The 27,682-nt window shown below is 40.6% G+C and overlaps 3 protein-coding genes across 7 annotated transcripts; 1 reads left to right on the top strand and 2 right to left on the bottom strand.

The window, feature by feature from the left end:
• The first annotated feature begins 635 nt into the window (after positions 1-635).
• Positions 636-9,813, top strand: nat10 (N-acetyltransferase 10). 3 transcript variants are annotated; one of them, XM_020079255.2, is made up of 29 exons: positions 636-776; positions 937-1,057; positions 1,158-1,249; positions 1,340-1,511; positions 1,902-2,024; positions 2,113-2,174; positions 2,267-2,381; positions 2,822-2,929; positions 3,087-3,220; positions 3,315-3,408; positions 3,495-3,593; positions 3,681-3,817; positions 4,101-4,225; positions 4,303-4,453; positions 4,905-5,001; positions 5,102-5,218; positions 5,632-5,733; positions 5,820-5,894; positions 5,974-6,090; positions 6,216-6,349; positions 6,438-6,486; positions 7,380-7,476; positions 7,556-7,663; positions 7,747-7,919; positions 8,014-8,133; positions 8,213-8,311; positions 8,774-8,847; positions 8,949-9,029; positions 9,113-9,813. In XM_020079255.2, exons 2-29 carry the CDS (start codon positions 944-946, stop codon positions 9,255-9,257), a joined length of 3,114 nt encoding a protein of 1,037 aa, XP_019934814.1. In that variant the 5' UTR covers positions 636-776; positions 937-943; the 3' UTR covers positions 9,258-9,813. The 3 variants fall into 3 exon arrangements, with proteins under 3 accessions (XP_019934814.1, XP_019934812.1, XP_019934813.1); XM_020079253.2 differs by having other exon boundaries at positions 637-776; positions 893-1,057; XM_020079254.2 differs by having other exon boundaries at positions 638-776; positions 934-1,057.
• mapda (N6-Methyl-AMP deaminase) lies at positions 9,424-12,784 on the bottom strand. The gene is made up of 10 exons (XM_020079256.2): positions 12,566-12,784; positions 12,314-12,444; positions 12,068-12,128; positions 11,898-11,985; positions 11,445-11,526; positions 10,964-11,090; positions 10,578-10,658; positions 10,350-10,488; positions 10,168-10,268; positions 9,424-9,772 (listed from the first exon to the last, which is right to left on the bottom strand). The coding sequence occupies exons 1-10, from the start codon at positions 12,608-12,610 to the stop codon at positions 9,566-9,568; spliced, it is 1,062 nt and encodes a 353-aa protein (XP_019934815.2). The 5' UTR covers positions 12,611-12,784; the 3' UTR covers positions 9,424-9,565.
• Positions 12,785-13,484: 700 nt separating this feature from the next.
• Positions 13,485-27,612, bottom strand: LOC109623953 (tyrosine-protein kinase CSK-like). Of its 3 annotated transcripts, none has more exons than XM_069528280.1 (14): positions 27,561-27,612; positions 27,127-27,248; positions 20,579-20,667; positions 20,383-20,496; positions 20,153-20,265; positions 18,149-18,368; positions 17,018-17,111; positions 16,831-16,896; positions 16,341-16,440; positions 16,161-16,251; positions 15,996-16,069; positions 15,240-15,435; positions 15,046-15,132; positions 13,485-14,773 (listed from the first exon to the last, which is right to left on the bottom strand). In XM_069528280.1, the coding sequence occupies exons 3-14, from the start codon at positions 20,591-20,593 to the stop codon at positions 14,588-14,590; spliced, it is 1,356 nt and encodes a 451-aa protein (XP_069384381.1). In that variant the 5' UTR covers positions 20,594-20,667; positions 27,127-27,248; positions 27,561-27,612; the 3' UTR covers positions 13,485-14,587. The 3 variants fall into 3 exon arrangements, with proteins under 3 accessions (XP_069384381.1, XP_069384380.1, XP_019933973.2); XM_069528279.1 differs by lacking the exon at positions 27,561-27,612 and adding an exon at positions 27,357-27,530; XM_020078414.2 differs by lacking the exons at positions 27,127-27,248; positions 27,561-27,612 and adding an exon at positions 25,795-26,131.
• Between the last annotated feature and the right edge of the window lie 70 nt (positions 27,613-27,682).

Genomic DNA, 27,682 nt, shown 5'->3' with positions numbered 1-27,682 from the left:
GACTTGATTAATCATTAAGCTGCTTGGTTTATAAAATCGTTTAAATGTGTCAGTTACAGAACATCCCACAATATTTAATTATGTAAAACAGAAAACTTAAAATTCTTACACTGGAAGAGTGGGAACAAGCAAAAGTTTGGAATTTTAGCTTGAAAATACTTCTATAATTAAAAGATAATGAAAATGATTTCCCATCAAGCTTACGTTGACCAAAAGAAAAATAGGTTGACCAGTAGTGTCAGCTCATTTGAGAACTTGATAACAGTGAATCTGAATTTAGTGAATCTTTTGATAACTTTGCTTCAAAATTAATTCAAAACACGGTTTAAAGAATAGGTGTGCATGTATTTTCTGTCGGTTGAATATTATTATTGAATATTAGTCATGAATTTGAATTTGGTGAATAAAACACATTTGTCTGCTATATAATTGATTTTTTTTTTATTCAATCAATAAATTGTTGTAAAGATTTTATAGTAGTTACAACAACATCAATGTATAAAAGTTGGTACACAAATTAAAATGTACAAGAAAAAATAAAGGATATATTTTAATGCGAAAAAAGTTTCCGCCTGTCAGACTAAACTCGGGGGCAGCTTCCTGTTTAGCTTGAGGGAATGTCGCACAGCAATGACGTCACACCGGGGGTCCTCCATGAACTGGAGTCTCCACGTGAGAGTATCAACAGCATGATGGCTGACATGTAACTTCAGCTACTGCGACTCTCTGGACTTTTTACGAGGATTAAACAAAGAACAGTTTGTTTGTCAAAGAAGGTGAAAAGTTTAAAGTTTGTATTTCGCGGTCTTTCTTCCTCGTGCTGAAGACTGACTCGTGTGTTTCGGCTGAACCCTGACTCCTGTCTTGAGCTAACAGCACTTTTGTTTCTCAGTGTTTTACTCACACGTGGTTCTTTGTGGCATCGCTGTTGAGCAGGAAGACGATGGCGACTGTCCGCAAGAAGGTGGACAACCGGATCCGGGTGCAGATCGAGAATGGAGTGGCTCTGCAGCACCGCACCTTGTTTGTGGTGGTGGGAGATCGTGGTAGAGACCAGGTGAGATCTCACCGTACAAAGCATCAGGCTCGTTTTGTCCACGTAACCCTGTCACGTGAGTCTGTCGTCATGTAGCATCAACACCCTGTCTCTGGTCCAGGTTGTCATCCTGCATCACATGCTGTCCAAAGCCTCCGTGAGAGCGCGGCCCTCAGTTCTGTGGTGCTACAAGAAGGAGCTGGGCTTCAGCAGGTGAGTCTGAGCTCCTCAGAGTCACATGATGTGTGTGGAGGTGAGGAGGAGGTGAGGAGGAGGTTTGACTGTCTGATGTGTCCCCATCAGCAACCGCAAGAAGCGCATGAAACAGCTGCAGAAGAAGATCAAGACGGGCACGTTGAATCTGAACCAGGACGACCCGTTTGAACTCTTTATCGCTGCCACCAACATCCGCTACTGTTACTACAACGAGACGCACAAGATCCTGGGAAACACGTTCGGCATGTGCGTCCTACAGGTGAGTGTCTGTCACAGACCAGGGCTCACACCGAAGATTGACTGGATACAAAAGTCAAAATAAAAGCGATGAATCGTTCCTTGTATGTGTGGTGGCCCTGAAGTACAAAAACACAACGATATGATTTTGTCAGCTTTCCCTTCCTGTTTAACATTGTGTCCGTCCAATCATTGTAGGTACCTACTTCCCATTGGAAGTGAATGCTGTTGTGTTTTCTTATTTGTGTTACCTCAGGGCCACTGTAGCTATGCAAACCTGAGACCCTGTTCCATAAGAGACACTAGTTTATTCTATGAGGTCACATCTGCGGCCTCGGCTGTAGAGAATAATACAATAATAATATGTTCAGTATATCGGGTTGTCTTTATTTTTGTTTCACTCTTTACACAGGATTTTGAAGCTCTCACACCAAACCTCTTAGCGAGAACTATAGAGACAGTAGAAGGAGGCGGGATCGTGGTCATACTGTTGCGGACCATGAACTCTCTGAAGCAGCTCTACACCATGACGATGGTAAGTCCTCATCGTGTTTCTCCTCCACACACGTCACACTCTCTCTCCAGTCAGATAACTAAGGGTCTCTGTGGCTTGTTTTGTTCAGGACGTTCACTCACGATACAGAACCGAGGCTCATCAGGATGTGGTCGGACGCTTCAATGAGAGGTTGGCTCTCTCAATGAGATTATTGAAGTTACAGGATTGTTGGTCATTTAGAATGACTCATCAGTAGTGATATTTCTTTCTGCATTTTTCAGGTTTATTCTGTCTCTTGCTTCCTGCAAAAACTGTGTTGCCATTGACGACCAACTCAACATCCTTCCAATCTCCAGTCACATGGCAAACATCCACCCAGTCCCTCCAAAGACTAAGGTACTTTTTAAATCTACATAAAACGATTAGTTGTTTAGGAAATAGGAAATTAATTAGCAGCAACTTTGATCATTGACCAAGTATAATTCACTGATGTTCGTACAAAATGTTGTTGACACATCAGTGTCACCACTTTCGACTTCTCTCCACCAACGCCCAATCTATGTTAGTATTGATTTGAAAGTTTTTTCTGGACATATTGAGTTGTTACCACCTGGAGGACGTTTGTGTCTGTGAAGCAGAGATGTGTGGCTGTTCCGAGATTACAGTTGAAACAAAATTCTGAAATAATTTTTTCTTTTTCATAACTTGTCTTTTGTGTTTTGTTCATTTTGTTTCCTTGTTTTTATTTTGTCTTGTCCTTTTGTTCTCCTTCTATAAAGTGGTTCGGATAAGTGCACATGAATAAAGTTTGTTATGTGTTGTTTCGTCCCCTTCAGGAGGACGGTTTGTCTCCACGAGAGCAGGAGCTGAAGGAGCTGAAGGAGTCTCTTCAGGACACTCAGCCTGTGGGCGTGTTGGTGGAATCCTGCAGGACCATGGACCAGGTCAGGACCTTCTCAATCATGAAGCACATTTACAATGTGCAATATAATTTAATGACTTCGCCAATAAGACATGTAGACAATGTTCGTGACGAAGGACGAACTAATGTGTGTCCCAGTTGTCATTTCCTTGCTCTCTTGTTTTACTCTTGCCTTCCAGGCCAAGGGAGTGCTGAAGTTCATAGAAGCGATTTCCGAGAAGACCCTGCGGAGCACAGTGGCTCTGACTGCTGCCCGTGGTCGAGGCAAGTCTGCAGCTCTGGGGCTGGCTGTCGCTGGAGCTGTGGCTTTTGGGTACGAATCAGTTTCAGAATCTTCTAAAATATGTTGTCAGTTATATTTTCTTCAAGTATAACCGAGTTTGCTTGATTTTTCTTTTTTTTTCCAGCTATTCCAACATCTTTGTAACGTCACCAAGCCCAGACAACCTCCACACCATGTTTGAGTTTATCTTTAAAGGATTCGATGCTCTGCAGTATCAGGTAGGCTATGTGGTCATCTCCTCTGTGTCACTGACAGAATCTCAAGTCCGAGCACAGATAACTTCACAGTCTCTTTTCATTTGTAGGAGCATCTTGACTATGAGATCATCCAGTCTTTGAATCCAGAGTTTAACAAAGCTGTGGTGCGCGTGAACATCTTCAAAGAGCATCGGCAGACGATTCAGGTAAAGGAAACGACAACGCTCTCTCTATTCCCTGTTATTTATCCTCACAAGTGGAATAACATGGTGTTGCTCTTCTGTGACCAACAGTACATCCACCCAGGCGATGCAGTGAAACTGGGCCAGGCTGAGCTGCTGGTCATCGACGAGGCTGCAGCCATCCCTCTTCCCCTGGTCAAGAAGCTGCTGGGGCCTTATCTGGTTTTCATGGCTTCCACCATCAACGGGTCAGTAACAGAGCCGGATCACATTTACATATTATCATATTAACCAAGTAGAGAGGGATATGATGATTAATGAAATAAATTGTGATTGAAAGAACACAAAGATATTAAGTCTGGTTTAATAGACAAGTAAGACATTTTTTTATATTTGCACATGGGAAGTTGTAAACTGTGAAACTTCAGCATTTTGCAACTTCAAATATTTATCAATGGTCAAAGTATTCTGCGGATCAATGAATCGTTTGATCATTTCAACCCTAATCATTTGTCTTCCTGGTGTCTGTAGGTATGAAGGTACCGGACGCTCCCTCTCACTCAAACTGATTCAGCAGTTGAGGCAGCAGAGTGCAGACAGTCAGCAGAGCTTGTCAGCAGAGAACAGGAGCAGCAATACAGCAAGGCTGGCTGCAGGTAACTGTGTGTGTGTGTGTGCGTGCGTGCGTGCGCATGTGACCATCACCTAATTGCTGCTCATGTCCACTTCACAGCTCGGTCCCTCCATGAGGTCTCTCTCCACGAGTCGATCCGGTACGCTCCAGGAGACGCTGTGGAGAAGTGGCTGAACGAGCTGCTCTGTCTGGATTGTCTCAACATCCCCAGGCTCATCTCTGGCTGCCCGCTCCCACAGACCTGTGACCTGTATCCTTCATTCACTCTTAAGATCTGAAAGTTACTCCTGGTCTGAAATCACCCATCAGACATGAGGTGCTAAAGTGATACAAGCGAAATCCCTTTTGTGGATAATATAAAAAAAGAAAGTGTTCATGTTGGGACATTTTATTAAATATTATTTATTATTATTAATTTAATTAAGTATTAAGGGCTGCAACTAATCAATATTTTTTAATATGTATTCATTTTCCATTTATTTTATCAGTTATTCACTGAGGACGTATTAGAAGCTAGCACTAGTGTTCAGTAAAAGTTGACTTAATCTGATGATTATGATCAATCCTCAATTCTTCGTGTCCACGGCAGCTCCTGTCAGTGTGACCTCATCGTCATAGTCACACCCTGAGCTCATACTTGAGTCAGAAGCAAACACTGTGGTGGATTTTTCTGTTGTCATCTTTAATCCCACGCTGTGCAGATATTATGTGAACAGAGACACATTGTTCTGTTACCATAAGGCGTCTGAGGCGTTCCTGCAGAGGCTGATGGCGCTGTATGTGGCATCACACTACAAGGTGAGGTCATTTATCTTGTAGTAAAAAAAAAAAATTATTTTGAAAATAGTGCTGTGTCATCTTTGTGTTCATTTGCTGACTCATTGTTTCCTGTCTCCAGAATTCACCCAATGACCTGCAGATGTTGTCCGACGCTCCGGCCCATCACCTGTTTTGCCTCCTGCCGCCTGTTCCTCCCACACAGAACTCACTGCCCGAGGTGCTCGCTGTGGTGCAGGTGAGACTCAGGAAACTGGTTTTAAAAAGCTGTCGTGCCTGTGAAAGACAACAGTTGGAGTAGAAGATGGACAGAGCCATTTTGTTTTCAAGTTATCCGTCCATCTGTCCTCGAGAGAATTTCTTCAAATGTTCACTTGCACTTAAGGATGAACTGATTAGGGTTCGGGGGTCACGGTCATGTTGACCTCACAAAACATGTTTTTTGACTTTTTGTACATAATATTTCAAGTCTGTCTTTAGAGAATTACTTCAGATGTTGTCACTTGGACTCAAAGATTGACATCTTACAATCCTCCTGCTTTATAGAAATTGTTTCTTTATTTCTGTCAATCATTTAAATACAAACACATATCAGCTCCAGGCTTATAATGGCTTATTGATACATACATGGATTTATCTGTGGTTCCTCAGGTGTGTCTGGAAGGAGAAATATCTCGACAGTCCATCCTCAACAGTCTGTCCAGAGGGAAGAAGGCCTCTGGTGATCTCATTCCCTGGACTGTGTCAGAACAGGTACGAACCCGTCACAAAAGCTTTATTTAATCATGGCAGCTCATTTCCTCAGTGCGAACATTAACAGTTAACCCTTTTTTTTTTAGTTCCAAGACCCAGAGTTCGGCAGCCTCTCTGGAGGCAGAGTGGTGCGAATCGCTGTCAATCCAGACTATCAGGGGGTGAGAACTTACAAAGACCTCAGCAGTTTTTTTTAAATGACCTTTCATGTGTGTAACTTGATCTCCGCCTGTGTTACAGATGGGTTATGGCTCCAGAGCTCTCCAACTGCTGCAGATGTACTATGAGGGCAAGTTTCCCACCATGGATGAGAGCACACACTCAAATCACAATGAGATCACCTCCGTCAGCAGTGAGGTAATAACAACGAAAGACATCTGAGATGCATTAATTCCCCACTTGAAGTGTAAAAGTAAATTTTAGAGATTGGACTCGGCAGTTTTAAAAAGCACACATCTGTGACAGAAAATGATTTCGTGCAGGCCGTCAGTCTCCTGGAGGAGGTCGTCACGCCGCGGAAGGAGCTGCCGCCTCTGCTGCTTAAGCTAAGTGAGAGGAGAGCAGAGAGACTCGACTATTTAGGAGTTTCCTATGGTCTGACCACACAGCTGCTCAAGTGAGTGCCCTAAATATGGAGGTGGGAGGTGGGTGTTAATATTTCTGGAGATTTAGAAATGTCAAAAACCTTTCGTGCATCCCGACAGGTTCTGGAAGAAAGCAGGTTATACTCCAGTCTACTTGCGACAAACTCCTGTAAGTATGAAAAAAATATTCTTCTATGGGTCTGTGCACTGTGCTGTTGTCTTGAGGTGTAGCAGATCAAGGTTGATCTGTAATCTGTATGGATTGACTCTGAACGCATCTGAATTACAGAAGTTTATTTTTGTTAAATGCTGTTTTACTGTCGCTGTGACTTTCTAAGGTTATAATGGCATAAATTTCACTCCAGAGATGAAGGTCAATCAAAGCAGTTGTGTGTTCCCTACGTGTATTGACAATAAAAGTCATGCCTATTGGAGGAGCCTCCTGCATCATTTAGTTCATGTGTTTGGGAGCATTTTGGATTCCCACAGAATTGATTTAGTCTTTTGTGGTAGCACCGTCGCACATGCACGCTGTTCGCTCTCACGAATGACAGGCACACAAGCATTGAATTCCACTCGTGTCGTGGGTAATCACAGGACTGCAGCTGAAATGATGAGGTCTGACAGTCTGGGTGGACGTTAAAAGCTTAAGAACGATAGCACAAGAGTGCAAAGAGCTCTGCAGACAGCTCTACAAGAAATCAGCAGTGCAGAACACTACCTTACAATCTCTTATGATTTTAGTGATGTATATTTAGGGGGGAGGTTCATTATGAAACTGTGGCAGGACAAATTCAAACATGGTGAGACTAGATAATTACTGGAAAACACTGAATACCACAACAAATTCATTGTTCATATTGCATTTCAGTACTTATTAAATATTTTAGTTTGAAATGTAATTTAAACATTTAAAACCTGGAATGTTATTATAAGAAACAGCAAAGCTATATTTCCCTTTAATTTCTTTTTTGCTGATCTGAAAAATGGTCTGGTCCGGACTGTGATTGGTTGAACCCCTGCTCTTGTCACATGGTGTAATGGTTGTGTGGTTGTGTCTAGAATGACCTGACAGGAGAGCACTCGTGTGTGATGCTGAAGGAGCTGAACACAGATGAAGCTCCAGAGCAGAGTCAGTGGCTGGCTGCCTTCTGGAAAGGTGAACTCTCCTGCACTACCTCAGCAGATCTGGTGTGTTCTTAAACGCAGTCGTCCTGAACAGGTTTTGCTTTCTTCAGATTTCCGTCGGCGCTTCCTGTCCCTCCTCTCCTACCAGTTCAGCGGCTTCCACCCGAGCCTGGCCCTCAGCATCCTGCAGAATAAGAAGGCCAAGGAGGAGACGAGCAGTTAAGACCCTTCCACCTCAACACATCAGATTTCCTCAGCACCTCTCACGGTCCTGATCTGACTCGTCTCTTGTTCTTCACAGCTCTCAGTCGCTCCGAGCTGGACGCACATTTCAGCCCCTACGACCTCAAACGTCTGGAGTTGTATTCTCGGAGCATGGTGGACTACCACCTCATCATGGACCTCATCCCAGCGGTGGCACGCATGTTCTTCCTTAAGCAGCTCGGCAACATCTCCATCTCAGCAGCGCAGTGTGTAAGTAGCCTGGTCGGAAACAACCTTTTCCCTTTGTTGTGACCACGTTTAGTTTCCTCTAGATGTTGATTGACTGATGACCGCTCTCCTCCAGGCCATACTGCTGGGTATCGGGTTACAACACAAGTCGGTGGACAAGCTGGAAAAGGAGATTGAACTCCCAAGCTCGCAGCTCATGGGTCTCTTCAACCGCCTCATCCGCAAATTCGTACAAGTGAGTTGACAGGGAAGATGGAAGTTATATCAAGTATTAAAACAACCTATTATTAAAATGTTTTTCTTTTCTGTCCCAGGCCTTCACCAGCATCCAGGAGAAAGCGATTGAAGCAGAGATGGGGGCCACTAAAGACGTTACCATGGAGCCAACTGTCAGAAGTCTGAATGATGATCTGGTATGTGATGTCTCACTCATAGATGTGATTAGTGTCAAACCGTAGACTGAACATAAAGATGGACGCCATGATAGCTCCTAAAAGTGAATTCAAATCAACTTGCTCTGCCCCCTGGTGGCTGGCTGCAGTACATGTCATAAACCCACCTCCTCTGAGCAGTTGGGTGTTAATTGGTTATTTGATGCTATAAAACGGGTGAAACATCTTTATATTCAGTCCGTGGGTGCAGCCTTTCAGATGTGAAAATATTCCAATCTTCTCTGTTTTTGTCAAATAGTTATGTTTTGAACTGTGGATCTGTTATATTAAGAAATTCAAACTCAACCGTGTGGCATTAATTTTCAGATATTTTATAGACTAAACACCTGATACAAATATTAGCAGATGAGTTGTAATATTCTACCACTAAGAACATGTTTGTTTGAAAGACATTAAATGTATTGTTATTTCTTCTCTTACCAGAATGAAGCAGCGAAGGAGTTTGAGGAGCAACACAAGCAGGATATGGAGAAAGTGAAGGAAATGGACTTAGAACAGTGAGTATGAAGTAGGAGGGTGGCTTTGGTCATTTGTCTCAGCAGGTTTGAGTAAGTGCGACGTTCACTAAAGCTTCACTAATCACTGTTTGTGTTTACAGGTACAGGATCCGTGGAGATGACGACGAGTGGGACCAGGTGTTGAAGAAAGCAGGGAAAACGGCTATTGTCAGCATAAAGAGGTGAAGTGACACTCAAGGATCTTGAGGAAATACTGTGCGCTTGTTGTAGAAACATATTTGTGATGGTGTCTTATCCTCAACAGTGACAAGAAGAGGAAGTTGGATGGGGGAAATGTGACAGCCGGCAATGAGGGAATGGGGAACGGGAAACTGAAAAAGAAGGAAATGCAACACGGCAAATTCAAGAAGAACAAGGACAAACATGGTAAATTTGGAAAGAAGGCATGATTATAGAACTCTGCTGCAATGCCTGGACTGTTTGTGGGCACAGAGCAAATTTAGAGAACGTTGGGTTCTGGTAAGGACTTGCAGATATTGAAGAGCATCCGAAAGGTCTGTTGTTTTCATTTGTGTTGCGTTCAACACCGTGAAGACAAAAGAAAACACTTCACACTTGAACTAAACAAGTATCGTTTACTTTCACCTATTTTAAACATTTAACTTTAGTTCTAGAAATCACTTCATGGTTTTCTACAAAGTCTTGTAAAAAAGTTAATGAAAAATGTTTTTTTAAACTGAAACCTGAGGTATATGAGTTAAGCTTTCGGTTCCACTGAGAACACTTGAGGCTTTAAATTAGTCCACTTCTGTTTGAGCTGCTGTTTCACCGCCTCTGGTGCGAAGATACAGTCGATGGCCTGCTGGGAGAGATTCCATACGGCTTCACGGCTCAGACCAAACGTGGAAGCTGCCAACTGATACTCCTGAGACAAGTCTGTGCAGAAGACTCCCTTGTCATCAGTCTGTTATGTGACAAAGAATAAAAAATGACTTGTGAAATTCATTTTTCCTCTCAGGCATCGTCATTTCAGGTTCTTCATAGATTCTTTTTTACAAAGCAAGCACTAATTACATTTACAAGAACATCAATATTCTAACTATTAACCTGATTCTGAATAAGACATTATTTCAATAATGTGTTTACATGAAATGCTAATAGAATGTTCCATACATATTTCTGTTTACATGTTACTGCAGGTCTTTTTTTTAAGTAATTCATTTTTTTAATTAAATCATTTTTTTCTGTATTGAGACATTTTTTGTCAATATTTGTATCAGGATAACAAATGATGATGAGGAGAAGTTTGGTTAAATTCACACACAGTGTAACAGATGTGTATAAAGAGATGAAACTTACACAAATCACACTTGGATGCCCCAGCTGGTGCCAGTATTTAAAATGATGTTCGGAAAAACGTGGCACAGTTTGTCCTTTAATATTTGAGGTCAGGCACAGCTCTACAAGAGGGGAGATCAGAAACACAGTTAGCATAGTGCACAACCCACAGAACAATCATTTCATCTCCAACTCAGTCTTACCCAGTGGTATGTTGTTCTTAAGCACTTTGTCAACCACGCTTTGAGATCCACCGACTTCCGGATGCAAGAAGGTGCCGTGACCGATCCTGTCCGGAGGAAGATTCAACAGCAAATCTGACTCCTCCAGCTGGGACGGCACCTGCAGGATTTTGTTTTTGTTGCAATGTCATTGCAGTTGCAGATAATGTCACTTAAAGTCAAATGACCAAAAGATTGTTATTATCGTACTTCTGAGAGGTGCAGTGACAACTTCAGTCCGCAGTTCTTGGCCCTCTCTAGAGCTGGAAGGAAAGTTTTTCCATCGCCCACCTAAGAACAAAAATTACATTTATTAACATTTTAGTGTTGACACAATCAAGCAAACAGCCCTGACCTGCCCTCCACCAGAAATAAGCGACAAAAAAAGATACAGATAATTTTCATACACAACAAATCCACATAATGTGGAAGCATTAATACATAAAATACATGTCATGTTTAAATAGAATGCTGCTACTTTACTTTATGAAATAATGTTATAGAGTAGGCACTTCTTCTTGCTGAACATAATATAAAATAGAATCAATTTACTATTATGATCTTTGTGAGCCACTTATTCAAACTGGTCTACTGACCGTTGGATCTCCACTCAGGTCGATTCCCAGAACCAAACCATCAGAAGACAGCAGGAACTCCTCTGCCAGCTCCACTGTCTCCATGGCAACCTGTGGCCCATTCCTGCGATCAATCGCCACAAGGAACCTTCAAGATAAATGAGCAAGTTTAGCACCAGGCACAACTGTGGCCAGCAATCAAGTTATTGAAGCACAATAGCCAAACATTATGCAGTATTTTACTACCCAGCCAATTACATTTTATTTAATCCGTGTATCTAAATCTAGTAGACATTATCTCAAGGCACTTTACATAGAAGGTTGAGACCTTAAAAATCATAGAGAAACCCAACAGTTCCCACAATGAGCAAACAAATGGGGACTGTGGAGAGAAAAACTCCCTCATTAAGTGGAAGACAGGAAGCAGGTGTGTCCGCACCTTACAGACCTAAAATACATTTCTTTACGTTTCATACATAGCAATGATAAATACTACACCTACCTGACATCAATGTCCAGTCCCTCTTTTTTACACAGCTGGATGGCTCTGATGACAGTTTCAATATATCTCTTTTTTGTCAATCCTGGGAAAGAAGATAATGAACTTATAAGTTGCAGCTAACACTCCTTTTTATTTTTACATCAAAATGCAGTTTGATTTCCCACAACCCAACATGATTCACTCAGGTGTCTTGTTTTGCACAGACAAAATACAACATCCAAAGATATTCAGTATAATGTTATGTAACATAAAAAGTCCCTTCATCTGAGAACCCGTTAACATATTTTTGACATTGTCTTCTCATTACCTAATGAGTATCAGATTATAAGAAGAATCGGCTAACCAATGAATGATTGCAGCTGTACTTGTAAGAATTACAACTTTGTAAAAATCAATCATCTCAATCAATCACACAATCTGAGCATGAGGCTGTAAGTTTTGAAGTATTGTTACCTGTGTTTTTCACCTCTCTCGGTGTACTCCTGAGCTCCAAGTACTTCACAGAATCAGCCGCAAACTCCCTGATCACATCTGTAGCCACCTGGAGAGGAGAAAAGTCAAATGTGTTGCTGATAAAGATGAAAATGTTAATATTTTATAGGTGGGTGGGGGGGGGTCCTCACCATGAGGATGTCCTCCTCTGTGTCCACCAGCTGATGGATGACCTTGAAGACCTGAAAACACCTGCGGACACGTGCGCCATGTTGTTTTAATCTCTGTGTCGTTTGTTTCACACTTTGAGCCCAAAGAGGGAGATTATCTACTTATCATCTGCTGGAGGTTTTCAACAGTGTTCAGCGTGTTCAACATAATTACACCGGTGTGAGGCTCAACAGCCCCGCTGGCTCTCGTGTTACAGTTACACTCACTCGTCCAGGCTCCTGCTCTGTCCTTTGCTGATGGCTGTCATGCTGTGCTCGATGTTCAGATGAGGTTTGGTCTTGATGAGCTTCTCGATGGTGTGGGAGCTGACGGAGCCGTTGAGATGAGCATGAAGCTCCTGGGGACAGTTCAAACGCTGACGTTAGCATGTAGCTACCACAACATTTCACCCCGTGTAGTGAGCACTGAGTTCACTTCTTTACTTTCTGGGACTTTTCTGCTTGTATCTGGTGACTCACCACTTTAGGAAGCTGCCGGTAGAAGACATCAGCCTCAGTGTCCATCACAGAGAACAGCAGGGACGGTGTGTGTGTGTGTGTGTGTGTGTGAGCTGCTACTGCTACTGTCACACACCGCTGACAAACCGCCTCTGTTTTCAGTGCACATTTCTCTGTTGCACCGCCGGGTGCAACAAAGAAAGCAGCCCCCGCGCTTTGTAGTTGTTTCAAGGTTCCGCTTCTTCTGCCGTTCTAAAACTTTCCATTCTTCATTAAATTATCTCACGTATCGAAAAACAAAAGTTCATTCATTGTTTTATATGTTCTGCCTTCATCACTTGATGGCGCTGTTGTCTTCATTGAACCAACAGTCTATGCAATAAACTGTGGTAATAAAAAACTATTTGAGATGGCACATTTTTACTTTATCGTTTTACCAGATGTATTCAGTGTCTTTATTACTGGTCAATTATGTTTTGCTAACATAGTCAATGGCTGTGTTATTGGCTATAAAATCATACCTACCTACTAAAGCTCTATAGAGCATAATAAAGACTAACTTTTTTACTCATTATCCATTATTTAGGAATATTACATTGCATATACGACATAAATGCATTAATTGTAATGATGCAGCTTTTATATAGCTGAGCAATGGGCAGCAAATTATGTTGTATGCTACTTCAGTACTTTATAATAATTAAACTTAGTTTTCTAGATAATATGTTTAGTTTTTTAAAATCTTCACCACCAAAATAAATAATAATAACTAGTAGCTAATTAAATACAGAAATATGAAGTGGGGTAAAATGTAGCATAACAACAAATGAAAAATTGTTATGGTACAGTAAGTAGATTGTGTAAATTATATTACAGAGTACACTAAACACAGACTTTAAAAGTTTGATGTGTAGAATTTTGTGACATTCATAAAAATCACAATGATTTTCAAAATAATTTTTATTGTTAAAAATGGCAACATATTAAATGTATTAACATTGTCCTTTTCTCATTACATACAAACTCCAGATGGTTTGGTTGAATCCAACAAGTCAATGATTTGTTCTCTGTTATATATATACACATGGAAATGATGACATGACTGAGCTGAATGATGTCGTATATCAGTAGTAAAAGTGACATTTCGAACTTGTGCTTCTTTCTTTGACATACAGAGAGATTCCAAAATAGGCAAAATAAAAATATCGGAGGGCTTATGCGATATTGGACTGTTGTGATCATCCGTCAGGTCACTGTTACAGGGCGTCTATTCAGAGGACAAAAAGACTTCATGTTTCTTTCATTCCAAGTGCTATCGATATACTCAACAGCGCTTAACAGTTTGCTTGTTTTTCTAGAAAAAAGCTGTCTGATTTTAAATTGGTATTTATATTGCATATTTGTAAGTAGTAGGAATTTTCTGTACTTGCTGAAACATGTTTTTATTGTGAAATTTGATGGTGTCCCTTTTTTTCCCTCCGTTTTTTTGTTTCTTTGTAAACTCTTCACAACAAATGTCCCCTTGCAGGACAATAAAGATAAAGATGACCTAAACCACAAAGAAATACAATTTAACATTCAACAGTTCATGCCAAAAGGTGAACCTGGAAACTGTAGAGAAAAAAATATTAATACAGCAAGTAATTGCATTTGGCGTCATCTTTCCTCTTTAACTCATACTGTGGATCCAGTCAACTAGATGATGATGTTCTTGTTCATAAAATGAACTCATGATAAAATAAAAAATAGGTCAAGAGACTTTAAGGCAGCACTCATCGATATGAGTGTAAATCATTCACTCTTGCGCAGAGCACAAGAAGGCGAGAGCAAGTGAGGCAGTAACTCAGAGTCACTGCGGGTTGACACACCTGAGACACTATGAAACCTACATTTCATAGTCGTAATTAACAATCAATGACGAACATATTGTTGTTGACATATAAAACAGTCCATGACATCACTAATTTCATCCCCGGTCATGGTCCACGTCGTCAGAATGAAAGAGGATCAAAGTCACCTTTCGTTTCTCCTCTGTTGAATCTCTCACAGTTTTTTTTCCATCCCTTGGCTGACATGTTGTAGCCACTCCTTCAGCATCTGAAAGCTCGGTCGAGCAGCAGGATCCAGGTTCCAGCACTGTTTCATGATGTTGTACACCACTTCAGGGCAACCATCCGGACAGTCCATTTTATATCCTTTCTCCACTCGAGGCACTACTTCTTTTAACGGCTGCAGAAAACAGTAGATATTTAGAATGTGTTTCACTGACAGCAGCTGAACTCTGAACAGGAGAAACATTCGACTCATCAACACAAGTAGTCAGACGATAAACAGTGTATGAAAAAAACAAAAGAAGTCTTGGTCCACTATAAATATTGGCCTTTCCCCACAGAGGCTAACTCATCATGAGACCACAGCTGATTGGTTCCAAAATTGTTGAGATTCATTTATTTACATTAATTAAAAGACATTTCAATCTTCCAAAAAATATTGATACTCACAATTCTTGGGTAAGGTACTCGTCCGAAAGAATAAATCTCCCAGAGCAAAATACCATAGCTCCAAACGTCTGATTTGGTGGAAAATTTCTACAATTAAGATAAAAATACAAATGTCAGAGTTTCACTGTGTAGTTGTAACACATGGCAAAGCCCACTACATACTACACATTCAGCAGTCCTTCTATCACTGATACCTTTTCTCTGAGGGCCTCTGGTGACGTCCACTTCACAGGCAACTTTGCAGTATCCTGAGTGGAGGAGGCCTCCTTGGTCAGACCAAAGTCACTGACTTTTGCGATATTGTCTTCGGACACGAGAACGTTTCGAGCCGCTAAGTCTCGGTGGACGAAGTTATTTGCCTCCAGGTACGCCATGGCTTCACAGACGTCTCTGTGGAGGAACAGGGGAGAAAAGTTCAAAACCGGGAGGACGTTTCCTTTCATACTACCAATGCTGGACTCAACAGAATTTCTGACGATGAGACAAATTTTTTGGACAATCGTAAAGGCACAGTGTGGAGTGGTCTTCTTAACAAACAGGGTTTTCTTAACATTCTTTGTTTCTCATCTAAAATGCATTCACCTGACAAACAGGCAAGACCTAATGCAATTTCAAACTTCTAAAAAATTGAGTGAGGTAGATTTTTCTCCATCTTCTCCTTGTTTACGAGAGCACAGCTGCCTTTACGCTGCATTATCTGTTGATGTACGTAGCTGCCTGAAACTGGGGGACAGCTTGTCCTTTACAGGCTCTAACTTCAATGTAAGAGACTGCTCTGCAGATTTATGAGAAATATTCTCAAATCAGTATGTTAATGGTTTTTGCAAATAAAATACAAATATAACTGCAACCTGCTCATCAAACCAGTGCTCCACAGTGCCACTAGTGGTCAAAAACTGCACAGTCTACCTTTAACACTTTATAATATCAGATGACAGAAATATACGCACAGTGTAAAGTTAAGGAGGGCATCTCCATTGAGTACTGTTCGTCCTCTGGAACGTAAATAGTCGACCAAACAGCCCTGAAATTGAAATAAAAAAAGTTTGCATGTTCAATACTATGTAGTACTATGATCCGGATGTTGATAAATGATAATACAGGCGTCCACCTACCTTGGCCATATACTCAGTTACTATGTACAGAGTCCCATGCTCCTCTACAATGACTCCAAGCAGCTGCACCAGGTTATCGTGCCGTAGTTGTCTGAGAGAGGAGAGGAGCATGTTGACCTGTTATCATATTATCATTTATTTCTGTTGTTAAAAATATATCAACTATTCAACGATCCTTACGTCATGACAGAAGCCTCAGCAATAAAGGCCTGTGCTGTAGCATCATTTTTTATGCACTTCACAGCTACTTTCGTCCCTCTGTAGTCTCCCACCATGACATCTGGAACAATCACAAACAATGACAAGGTTGTGTTGGTAAACAAGCAGGGAAACTGTATTTATTAGACATGGTAGAAAAAAATACAATGAATGATGAAACGCGGATACTGTTAAATCTGTATTCACTCACAAAAAAAAGAGCCTTTATTTCAACTGTACAAGGGATAAGAAATATGTTGTATGGTCAAAATGTATTGTTCTAATATTGATTCAAATGTTCTTTAAGAAAACATCATGCCAAATTTATACCAATCTGAGGCAATGAAAATGCATTAGTACATGTTAATAATATGTTTGTGATTTCTGCCACATGTAAGCAATAATATAAAACTGGGTCACTTCTATGTTGCTGTGTAAAAATAAATAAATAAAGCATTAAACGTGAACTTGCCTCCAAACTCTCCCTTTCCAATAACCTGCTGTAGTTTGAGGTCCTTGCTGTTCATTGACCAGCCACCTGTTGGTCGGTCAAAGAGAAAACAACAAGCAGCTCAGACATAACAGGCCCATACATGTTTCTCAAGGTCAAAAAGGCTGAAATGTCAAGAATTTAAAAAGATTGACAAACTGAGCCTCACTCCTGGAAAACTCATCCTGAGCAGCGACTGTCCCCTCCTCCAGCTTTGGCTTGATGAGTTTGGTGCACAGGCCATCAGCGTCTTTGGTGTAGTGCTGGAGACAAATAAAGAAAAATAAAAAACTAACCAGGAGCAGAATGAATATAAAGTGGAAACAATAACATTGCCCAGAAGAGTGTCACCTGGTCATGGCCTTGTATAATCAAAGGAAACACCAGAACCACCATTTTAATAGCATGCATGGTTCTCCACCTTCTCCTCTCCACACACACATACGTTTATTTGGCCTTAAAGATGAACTGAGTAGATTGTCTGGGTCAAAGTCACTCTGGCACAAAATGTCACTAAACTTGTCTTTGGCCATAAATCAAGAGGTAATGCATTCATTAATTTTAACTTTTCAGACAATAAAATGAAGGATAAAATAAAGTAACTACACTTCACTGTGACAAAATAATGTTGTGCATCAACACTTTTCTGAACACACAAGTTGGTTGTGAGCATATTTCTTGCAACCTGATGGACTGGCAGAGGCATACGACTGTGAGACTCTATTCAATCCAGCCACTTTAGAATTTCTGCCTCTTGAGCTTCTATCTACATTCTTTAACAAGTTAATTATTCATGTGGGTTCAGTGTTTATTAGCTTAATCTTATGGAAAACTGAAGCATTAAACTGCACCACAACTCAGTGAGCAGTGCTTCACTGTGACCAATAGAGGGCTGTCTGTACAAAAGAAAAAGACAGAACGGCCGACTGACAGCAAAGGTTTTGCTTTAACTTAGTCAAACTGAACCTACACATGTCTTTTACTCTGTACAGTATAAAGCATGCATCTTTTTAAGAAGAGTTTCACACAGCAAAATGAGTCATTTTCAAATTAAATGTTTTGTTTCGTTTCGTTGTGAGGTTAGACCTCTGAACCTCAGCATACAGCTGGCTCTTCCTCTTCGACACTTCCTGTTCACTATATGTCACAGGAACTGTATGTGGTCTAGGAGGCAGTGCAATGACGGGGGACAGGAAGATGCATCACTGCTACAGTAGAGTAAAACTTGATATAGCTGCAGAGCAAACACCAGAAACACCTCATTTTTGTATGTAAAACAAAATCTAATTTCTTGTCTCACCTCAACCAGCTGCATGAGGTTCTCAAAATACTCCTCCTCGTCAATAGAGAGCTTGCCGTTGTGGTAGATGATGCGGTAGTGCTCCACCTTGCCGTCGCAGCTCACACACAGGGTGTAGTCGCCGGGAAAGTTGGTGCTCTCTCTCACTAAGAACAGGCCTGTTTCAGGAGGGCAAAGCAGCTGCTCCGCCTGATTCCGTGTTATCTTCCCATGAAACCATCTGAGAGCCACAGGTTGCACACAAAGAAATAACAAACAAACATTTTAATAATATAAGATTAAAGTCCATCAACAAAACTAAACTTATCACACAGATTTATCATAAGCCTTTTGACAATGCATTAACGAGGCATTTCAAGGGACGACACTGACTGACTGTCACTGTGTAAAAGCAGGAATAAACAATAAGTAAATACTCCTGGGGTCAATTTTGGGTCTGTGTCACCAATTATTTTCCATAAGCCTATAAGAAATTTCCATCTTTCCTTGTTAATTGTATTTCATTATCATATTATTGCCCATAAATGGGTCCTGAGGGAAAAATAATGAATGTGGTTATTGAGAGATAGAGAACTTAGTATTTTACATATCCACCGTGATCAGTTTTATTACTGACACAGTCACGGATTGTTCAATAAATTAATTTGCATCTGACTCCATGGGAAAGTCCCATTTAAATATCATACAGAGAATCTTTTGGGAACGAGACAACTTTCTTTTCACTGAAATAGAAGCAGCTTACCTCTCAGTTTTCAGTTCTCTTATTGAAAACTCAGAGGCCTGTTAGCATGTTCCTCTCAGAACAATTGCTGGTGATATTTATTCAGGTTTAAATTTTTTGATTTGGGTTGTAACTTGAAAATGTTTACATTCTCTAATGTTCAGAAAACACATCACTTTCCTCAGACTGTGCATTGCTGCAACTCCTCTCTTCAGCCTCTGTCTGAAACTCTTGGTTTTAGCTCCTGTCTCTCATTAAGGAAATAACGGCTTATTCTCTATCTTTCCTGGCTTTGTTAGGGGGGGTGTCAGACTAAACACTATAAGCATATATTAAGCAAATGTAGGAACATACTACCGCAATAGGGCATGGTCACACACTTTAACTTTGACCCACGTTACACTCAACACATTTACATATTTGTGACTGTGCCCTTATCATGATGTCACATCACATCAAGATGATGCAGAAGTACTGGCTGGACTACTGACAAGACTTTCAGGAACTTCAGGAGCAGTGTCTTACACAAAAAACCTTATAACACACACGAGAGAAAAGAAATCCTGAAAAAGCATAATAAATCTCCTTTGACATTATTTTTTAGTTAACTTGTAAAAAGGTGTTGCTGTAGTCACATAAGAAATGAGAGATTGTGTGCCTATGAATATGAATACACATAAATGATGATTTAAGGTCAATGCTGGGTAAATTAGACTAAGTGAAGCTCAAGTACAACTGCTATATATTCTTAATGGCCATAGTTTCAATTTCATTGTGACTGTCTTCATGTTTCATGTCACTCTTTCTGTAATGGCCAGGTTTAGCTTCATGATGTTTCATCATATTTCATTTGAAGAGCAAAGTGCACTGTAAATAAATCAGTCATTCCTACCCCCACATCAACAAATGCATACGAATGTCTGTCATATAACAAACAAGGAGATTTTTTTTAACTCTCAACAGGAAATTGTGCAGAATTCAAGCGAAAGCTGAGCTGTAACCACACACACTTGTACTGCAATTACAACATGGCTCGACCCAACTGTGGTCTCCGTTCACATAACTACGGCGTCACTGCTGCAACAAATAGGCCATCTGCCTTCATCCGACCACACAGCCATAGGCAGAGGGGAAAGTTGAGCTATTTTAGCCGTTGCTGCTGACACAACACAAAGCAGAGGTGGTGGCAGAATTTCACATATATAGACAAACCTAAATCTGTCTGCTTTTAAAGCAAAAGATTATATCAGATCTAGATATGTCACAATAATCTGCATACTCACGGCATGAGACTCAGTTTCCCCCCAGATTTGACACCTTCCCTTTTCTGGACATAGTTGGCTGGGATTGTTCCCTCACGACCTGCTGAGTTTTTAGCTTTGTACCAGTTTGAATCCTGAAATGCAAAATGTCAAAATTTGGTGGCAAAACATTTAAATAATTTAGTATCTTGTAATATTTATAAAAATGCATGATCAAATTCACATACTTTGTGTGGGATATGAAACATTACCTTTGTGACGACAATGATGCTCAACAAGTCTCCTTTGTTAAAGGGCAGGTCCTGCTCTGATGTGCCTTTAAAGCTGTACCTGGCCACACACTCGGTGCCCGGTGGCCAAGGAGTCTGTGGGGACATGGTCAGTTCGATAAGTAGTAATCAGATCACATGTGGTTTATGTATGTATTGTTACACATCTCTGTCTTACCTGGACCTCTGACATGATGAGGGGGTTGGATCCTCTCACAGGTGACGTTGTCTAGCTGCTACCATTAGAGCTGGTAAACACACACGTACCTGACAAAAAAGCAAACAGAATCCATTTAAATTTAAGAGGAAGATGTTTTAAAGCTTTAACACAAATATATTTTAAGGAAGGCCGTTAATTTGGGGGTTTGCAGCGCAGTTTCAGAGCAGCAACTAAATCAGCTATTATCAGAACACAACAGAATATAGTGTAAATATGCTGTGTAAGTTCAGGCAGTGTCAGTAAAAATAGCTTGCTCACAGAAAGCAGAACTTCTTTTTTTTAATCCCACTTTCACAACTGGTCAAGAATGTTTCCATGATGCAAAGCAAGAGTATTTACTTGAAGAGTGATTTCCTCTGAGTAGATTGAGCAATGACACAAATTCAAAAAGACAGAATAGAAGCTCAGCGTAAGTTCAGTCAGGAAAGACTTTACCCCTATTCAATCAATCTTAAATCTCTTTCTATGCTTATTGATCAGCGGGCGTTTCGAAATGGCCAATCGGATTCTGCCACAGTCTCTTCCAGCCAATCATGCAGCTGCTGTCAAACTTTAAATACCTTTTCCTCTCTTCCATAGTCACTAGTGTCTAGACCTTGGGGGGAGTCCCTGTACTACTTTCTGTTTCTCCAACACATGACCTGACTATTACCTTTTAAAAAACAGTGGTAACCCCCACCCAGACTGCTAGGAACCTGGGTGTGACACTCAACAGTCAAATCTCCCTAACTGCCAACATTATTGCAACAACCCGCTCATGTAGATAGATGCGGCAGAACTTCAGAAAAAAAAAGAGTAAAATAAAAGCATCAGATAATCAGCTAAGTCAATAATTGTTGTTAAAACGTTGAATCAAAGTGTCTCCTGATTGAAATATACTATACCATACATAATGGTATAATATTCCTTGAAACGTGATCTACTTTGTGTTTCATATGGCAACACTGTCCATTCTGACCTAAGTGGACATCCACTGGTTCTTAGCTGTGCTCACTAGGCCATACATGAATCAACATAGCTCTCCTCCGGGCTGGAATATAAACTTGGTGGTGAGATTGGACCAGGCCCGAGGGACTCGTCCAACCCAGTGTTTCTTTACATCAATAAAACAGCCACTGTGACAGCAACCCAGGGCAGAGTTCCCATAATATACACACTACAAATAAGAGCACAGTCGTCGTAATAAAATGATGACCTTTGGATAAAGTAGTGCTCAAACCGACGCCGCCCCCCCAAAAAAACCTAGACTCTCTCTTTGTGCATCAGTTCCCACGCAAAGGTTGCAAATCCCAGAGGTCAGGGAAAATCCTGGTTTAACCCATGTGTACATGAGGTCACATCCTTTGACATGCTACGCAATCAGCTTCCTGTTGTTCTGCTGACATCACCGTCCAAACACTTCCTTCTTCTATCACGCCTTTTTTATATTCACATTTGAATAAAGAAATGTTAAATGTTTGTTTCAATGCTAAGACTGACCAGTAAAACACAAAAATATAATATATCTGTTGGACAGCACCAGAAATACCTCAACAATTATCAGATCGATTATCATGAAGTTTTACACAGATGTTCATGGTGCCCAGAGGATGAGCTATAATAACTCTGGTGATCCCTGACCAAAGGCACGGACCAAAAGCCCAAACATTACCATCCATAAAGCCTTGCTATCTAAAGCGTAATTATGATTTGGTCAAACTCCATATTTTTTCATTTGGAGCAGGAAATCCTACCCACAATTCCCTGCCATCAGAACATGTGCTTGGTGAAGGAGCAGAGTGATCTTAATGGATCAACCGGACCAATGCTGACACAGAACGCCACTTTAAAATTCATCTCTTGCCGGACAGTGAATGCATCACAGCAGCAGGCCACCAGCAGCTGACTGAACGAGACAGAACTGCGACTGTCATGGAGTCACATTGCCATTTCCAAAGAGCTCGACATGGGACCACAGCACGCTCTTTTCAGGAGGCACACAATGCTGTCATTGTGCGTCGTCGAGTTTCTACTGACCCCTGGGCTCCTAATGACTCCTGTCTCACTGAAAAATCATCATTATCATCATCGGTCTGTCCAGTCACAGGCTTTAAGGGCAGCAATGGAAATAAGACTTGTTTGCTCCACCGAGAAGGTTATGGTTTGATAATTACAAGAATTTTACAAAAACTACTGGATGCCGGATTACCAGGAAACTTGCAGGAAGGATGCAGAGATCTGAATGAAAGAAATCAGAGAAGTGTAAAGTGCTAATATCTATGAACAGATGAAATGTTTTTATGATTTTAATAATGTAATTTAATCAAGTGTATTGTTTAATCTTGGATTCTTTTTTATTATTGTTGGCCGTATAGAGTTTTAATCATGGGTTGTTGTAAGGATATTGGATATATTTTTGTATATTGGATGGTATATACAATGCACATGAATAATTCATAGATATTTGTCATATAAAAGATAAGTCATTTTATTTTTAGTTGACTTTTAAAACAAATGAAATGATTTGGATTCTATGAATTGAAATAAATAATTGTACGGGTTGATCAGTTTCTGTATTGTAGCATTACTTTCAACCACATCAGAGAACTGATCCTTTACCTGTGCAAAATGTCAACAGCTTGTAGAAAGTTCTGTTTACATGGTTTATGTATATAATTGCATGTTTATGTAACATGCAAGTGTCTATTGTTGATGTAATTATCATGTGAATTCCACTGAAAACAGTTAAGCTGCAACATTATTCAATTCATACATCCGATAAGACATATTATCTGCTACAGGAGAACTGATGGATGACATTATTCACTGAAAGAGAAAACTGGGTGACAGAGTAAGCCTGACTGGAGTCAGAGAAGCACTTTGACAGGTAACTGAAATACAGAGGTGTCACATCACTTCAAAAGACTTTATTTCTTTCTTTAAAGTAAATATCAATGTTTTTCTTAATATTTTTGGCATCCCTCTTCTTCAAACCCGACCGGTCGAACAACATTCGACTCGCAAGTCAGTTACGGTGTGAACTGTTAAAATCAGCAGGAGCCTGACTGCACAAAGCAAGACAGGACAGGTATGTATCTTCTCTGGCTGTGTGTAAATGTGCCACTCCCTTGTCTATCTGCACACACAATCTGAGATCAAAATGATAATTATACTATTGGTTTAGTTAAAGCCGCTGTGATACAGTGAAGAGGGGAGGAGCAGACATGCTGTGGAAGGATTTGTAAATGTGCTTCTTGGATTTATATGTTCCTTTGGAGAAAAAAGCAACCAGAACAATTAGTCTAGTAATGTATGTATGTAGAATTTGGAGCTACTTTAACTTTACTTGAGTATTTCCATTCTATAAATCTTTATTCCTCCACTCTACTATTTATGTACTTTTTCACCACTACATTTGGCTTTAAATTTTTGTTGCGTTCCTGATCAACATTTTATATTGAAAAATAAGAATCTTGTCAAATAAATTGCCTTGCTATAAATGTACAAAAAAATCGAATGGTCCCGTTCACATTTCAGTTGTCTATGATTTATTAGCAGTTCCAACAAACAAACAAACAAACGTTTCTTTGATTCTTCATTATTTATCACTTCTCAGATGGTTTCATTGAAATAACTGTTCAATGCACAAAGAGGTAGAGTGTTACTTTCATCCTTTTATTTTATTCTCTATGTAACTTTATTTATTTTTTGTAAAACCTTTTAACTTCTTTTACATTTTGTCATGAAGTATTTAAGTTTTTATGTAAAGCACTTAAAATTGCCTTGTTTTTGAGATGTACGATACAAATAAACTTGCCTTGATGATCTCACGACTTCTGACTGACAGTCCCGTAGGTTGGGAAACACGTAAAACTATAGCTTCACCTCAATATGTAGACAGAAAAATGTTACATAGAGATGCATACGTATTATCAATCCTATCATACTGTATATATTTATAATATATCAGTCACAGGGGCCTCTCTTTGACAACACACTGACTTTTACTTTTGATCATTTAATCAAACTGCTGTATCTTTGATTGTGTTTTCCTATACTTATACTCTTGGAAAGGATTTGAATACCACTTACCATAGGTGGCAATCCAGTGGTAAATATCACAATGAGGATTAGGTTTGAGTTATTAAAGCACTGGGTATTCCTTTATTCCTTCTCTACATGTGGCAGTGGGCCGGGATGATCCACCCCTAACCCTGACCCTCCAGCCTCAGGACGCTCTGCAGCTGCTCTGATGCTGCGGCTCTGATGCTGCTGCTCTGTTCACATCACTGTTATAACATCAGCAGCAGCAGCAGCAGCAGCATGGTGGCCAAGTGAAGAGTGACGGACACAATGACTTCCGCTTATAATCCACTGACTTTCTAACTGGCAGGTGCACAAAAGGAAAGGAGAGATGTGCAGAAGGAGCTCATGCTAACAGTTGCTGGTCCTGACAGTCTGCAGATGTGAGGAAATTACCTCTGCCTCTGGGGATTATAGTGTGGGGTCTGAGAGAGGAAGTGCAAATCTAGTGGTAGGCCACGCAGCACAAATGTTGAATTCATACAGCTTCTACATGCAGCACGTTCTCTGTCACACTTTATTCATACACTGCCGTTACAGCCATCAGGGGCAATCTGGGGTGCAGTATTTGACAGGAATTAAATGACCCGCTCTACCTCCTGAGCCACAGCCGGCCCAAGCCATCTTTATATCACTCTAATGATAGACAGTTTGGCCTAAAGTCTAAAATGACACGCTGTTTATCATAATTGAAAATAAAACTCTGCAAAACAAAGTTGTTTTCAGAGCAGAGAAAAATGTTTTGTCGCGAGTTAACTTTGTATTTTAATGCTCCAACGTTCAGACCACACAGTGAGACTCTTAACACTTGTATGATTGATAATTCGAACAAGAGAAGATATTGAAACCAAAGCAGCATGCAGGGGAATTAAGGCAAGGCTGAACCATGTACAGTCATTTCCTTGCTGGGGAGCTTTGCACACTATGCGGTGCAGTACTGCTCCACTAATGCAGCCATGCACAGCACATTACACTGTGATAACAACACTTTGCTGTGGTTTCTTGCGCTCTCTTCATCTTGTTTCACCAGTTTCCCCCCACACTCACAAGAATTATCAGTGGAAAGGCCTCTAAAGCAGTGCCAGTCTTTTATTTCTTGGAAAGTTACTGACCTTTGAGGAAATTCCTGTCTCAGTTGGAGGGGCTTCACCCTGAAACAGACCCAAGAGGTCCTCATTCCCTCTCTGTGACTTCTGCTGCTTCCACTGAACTTTGTTTTCTCTTGCGCATTTGATTTTTAGTGCATCGGTGGCTTTTTTCAGATTTTTGATTAATCATTTCTTGAAAATGACGAACAAATGATAGGATCAGCAATACCATTTAGAAATAACTACAGTGGGAGAGCTCAATGCACTGCAAATTAAGAAAACACATGCAAATAGAAAAAATATTGACAAATTAAGAAAACAAATTCATCAATTTGATGACGCATGCACATGCCCCCCCCCCAAAAAAAACAACGAAAATGTTTCTAGGGGATCAAAAAAAACAATGAACCCGGCTGCAGTTCAATGCTTTCTGAAGTTCCATCACCACAGACGAGCAGCAGACTTCAATAACTTCACAAAGTTGTTCTCTTAATTTGCGCATGTTTTTTTTCTATTTAAAAGTGCTGAGTTCTCTCTGCCACCTTTAATAACCCTCTGAAAGTCACAGATCTCTATTTTTGCGGCTTGAGAAGACCACACAGTCCAAAGTAACTGTTAATAGGCTCTGTGACAGTTCACTCAACATCTTTATTACTCAGAATACCATAATCTGTATCAATACTGTTATCCACCATTTTGAGACAGCAATGTGGAGAGCTGCATGATGCAGCTACTGCATCCCAGGAAGACCACAGGAAGTGAAGGAGGAGGACATTAAAAGCAACACTATTCAGGATGGGGGGGGTGTCTCTAAATGGCAAATGATGTGTTGGTTTAGGGGCTCGGCTCTCAAGATTCCCACTAATGAGCAGTCGCCGGTGGCCGCTGACCTACATTAGAGAGGGTTAACCTCTTCAAATATATAAAAGTCATGACCTCAAATGGTTTAGTGTTTGTTCATAATCAATGGTCCTGCAAGGTCCAAGACGGTGTTACACACTAGGTGGCGTTGTGAGCCATGTTCAACACATAAATGTAGATGTTTCAATAAATTTGGTTAAAATGTGATCAAGCATAACTATATTTCAATACAGAGCAGTCATAATTAATTAGCAGCTCATAAACCACACTAAGGTGTGCAGAGTCCCTTAAAGCCTTTTCTTTTGTTTTACTGTGAAGCACTTTGAGCTGCACAGACAAACGTTTTGTTAATGTGCCCCAGTCACTTAAAACAATCAAAACCAAGTGCATTACAAGAAACTGAATTTAAATTCATCAGGCTGTTTAAGTTCATGTGATATGGCAGCTTGACTGCATCTAGAAGCCATGGCCTGATGTCAAAATAAAACATCTTACCTGTCTGCAGATTCAAGGCAGCAACAGGGGATCGTATGTTTTCATCTAAGCAGCTGCAGCAGAATAATTCCCATTGACGAGATCGGCAACTGTGACACCGAGGAGCAGAGACACATGAAGCCCTGATGAGGAAGTGAAGTGTCCCAGGTGAAACTTCAGCGGTGTGAGAACTGCTCAATAATAAACCACTTCTGCTGCGTCTCCTGTCAACATCACTCTGAGGAAAATACCTGTAAACATACAGAGTAGACTGCTTTTCTACAAACTGCAGAGTCGATGAGTGGAAGAAGTGAAGAGGATCAGAAAAACACTGATGACGCAATCTGTCAAGAAGCAGGCGGTGGATTCTGCTCGATTCAAACTTCAGGCTGCTTCACTTCACTTCTTCCCTGTGAGAAACGTTCAAGTCGTTTTTTTTTTTTTTTTTGCCCCACCTTGGTTTTGCACATGCGCGTTGACCAAAAACTCCTGCGGCTGAAACGAGGCGATCACTGAAAACATGTCAGAGAGGAATTTGATGATCAGTGTTTACAAACACAGAGAGAGAGAGAGAGAG

Source organism: Paralichthys olivaceus, chromosome 7 (assembly GCF_024713975.1).
Source record: "Paralichthys olivaceus isolate ysfri-2021 chromosome 7, ASM2471397v2, whole genome shotgun sequence".
NCBI classification, from domain to species: Eukaryota; Metazoa; Chordata; class Actinopteri; order Pleuronectiformes; family Paralichthyidae; genus Paralichthys; species Paralichthys olivaceus.
Note: the sequence above shows the minus strand (reverse complement) of the source record. Positions and strands in the feature narration are given on the sequence as shown.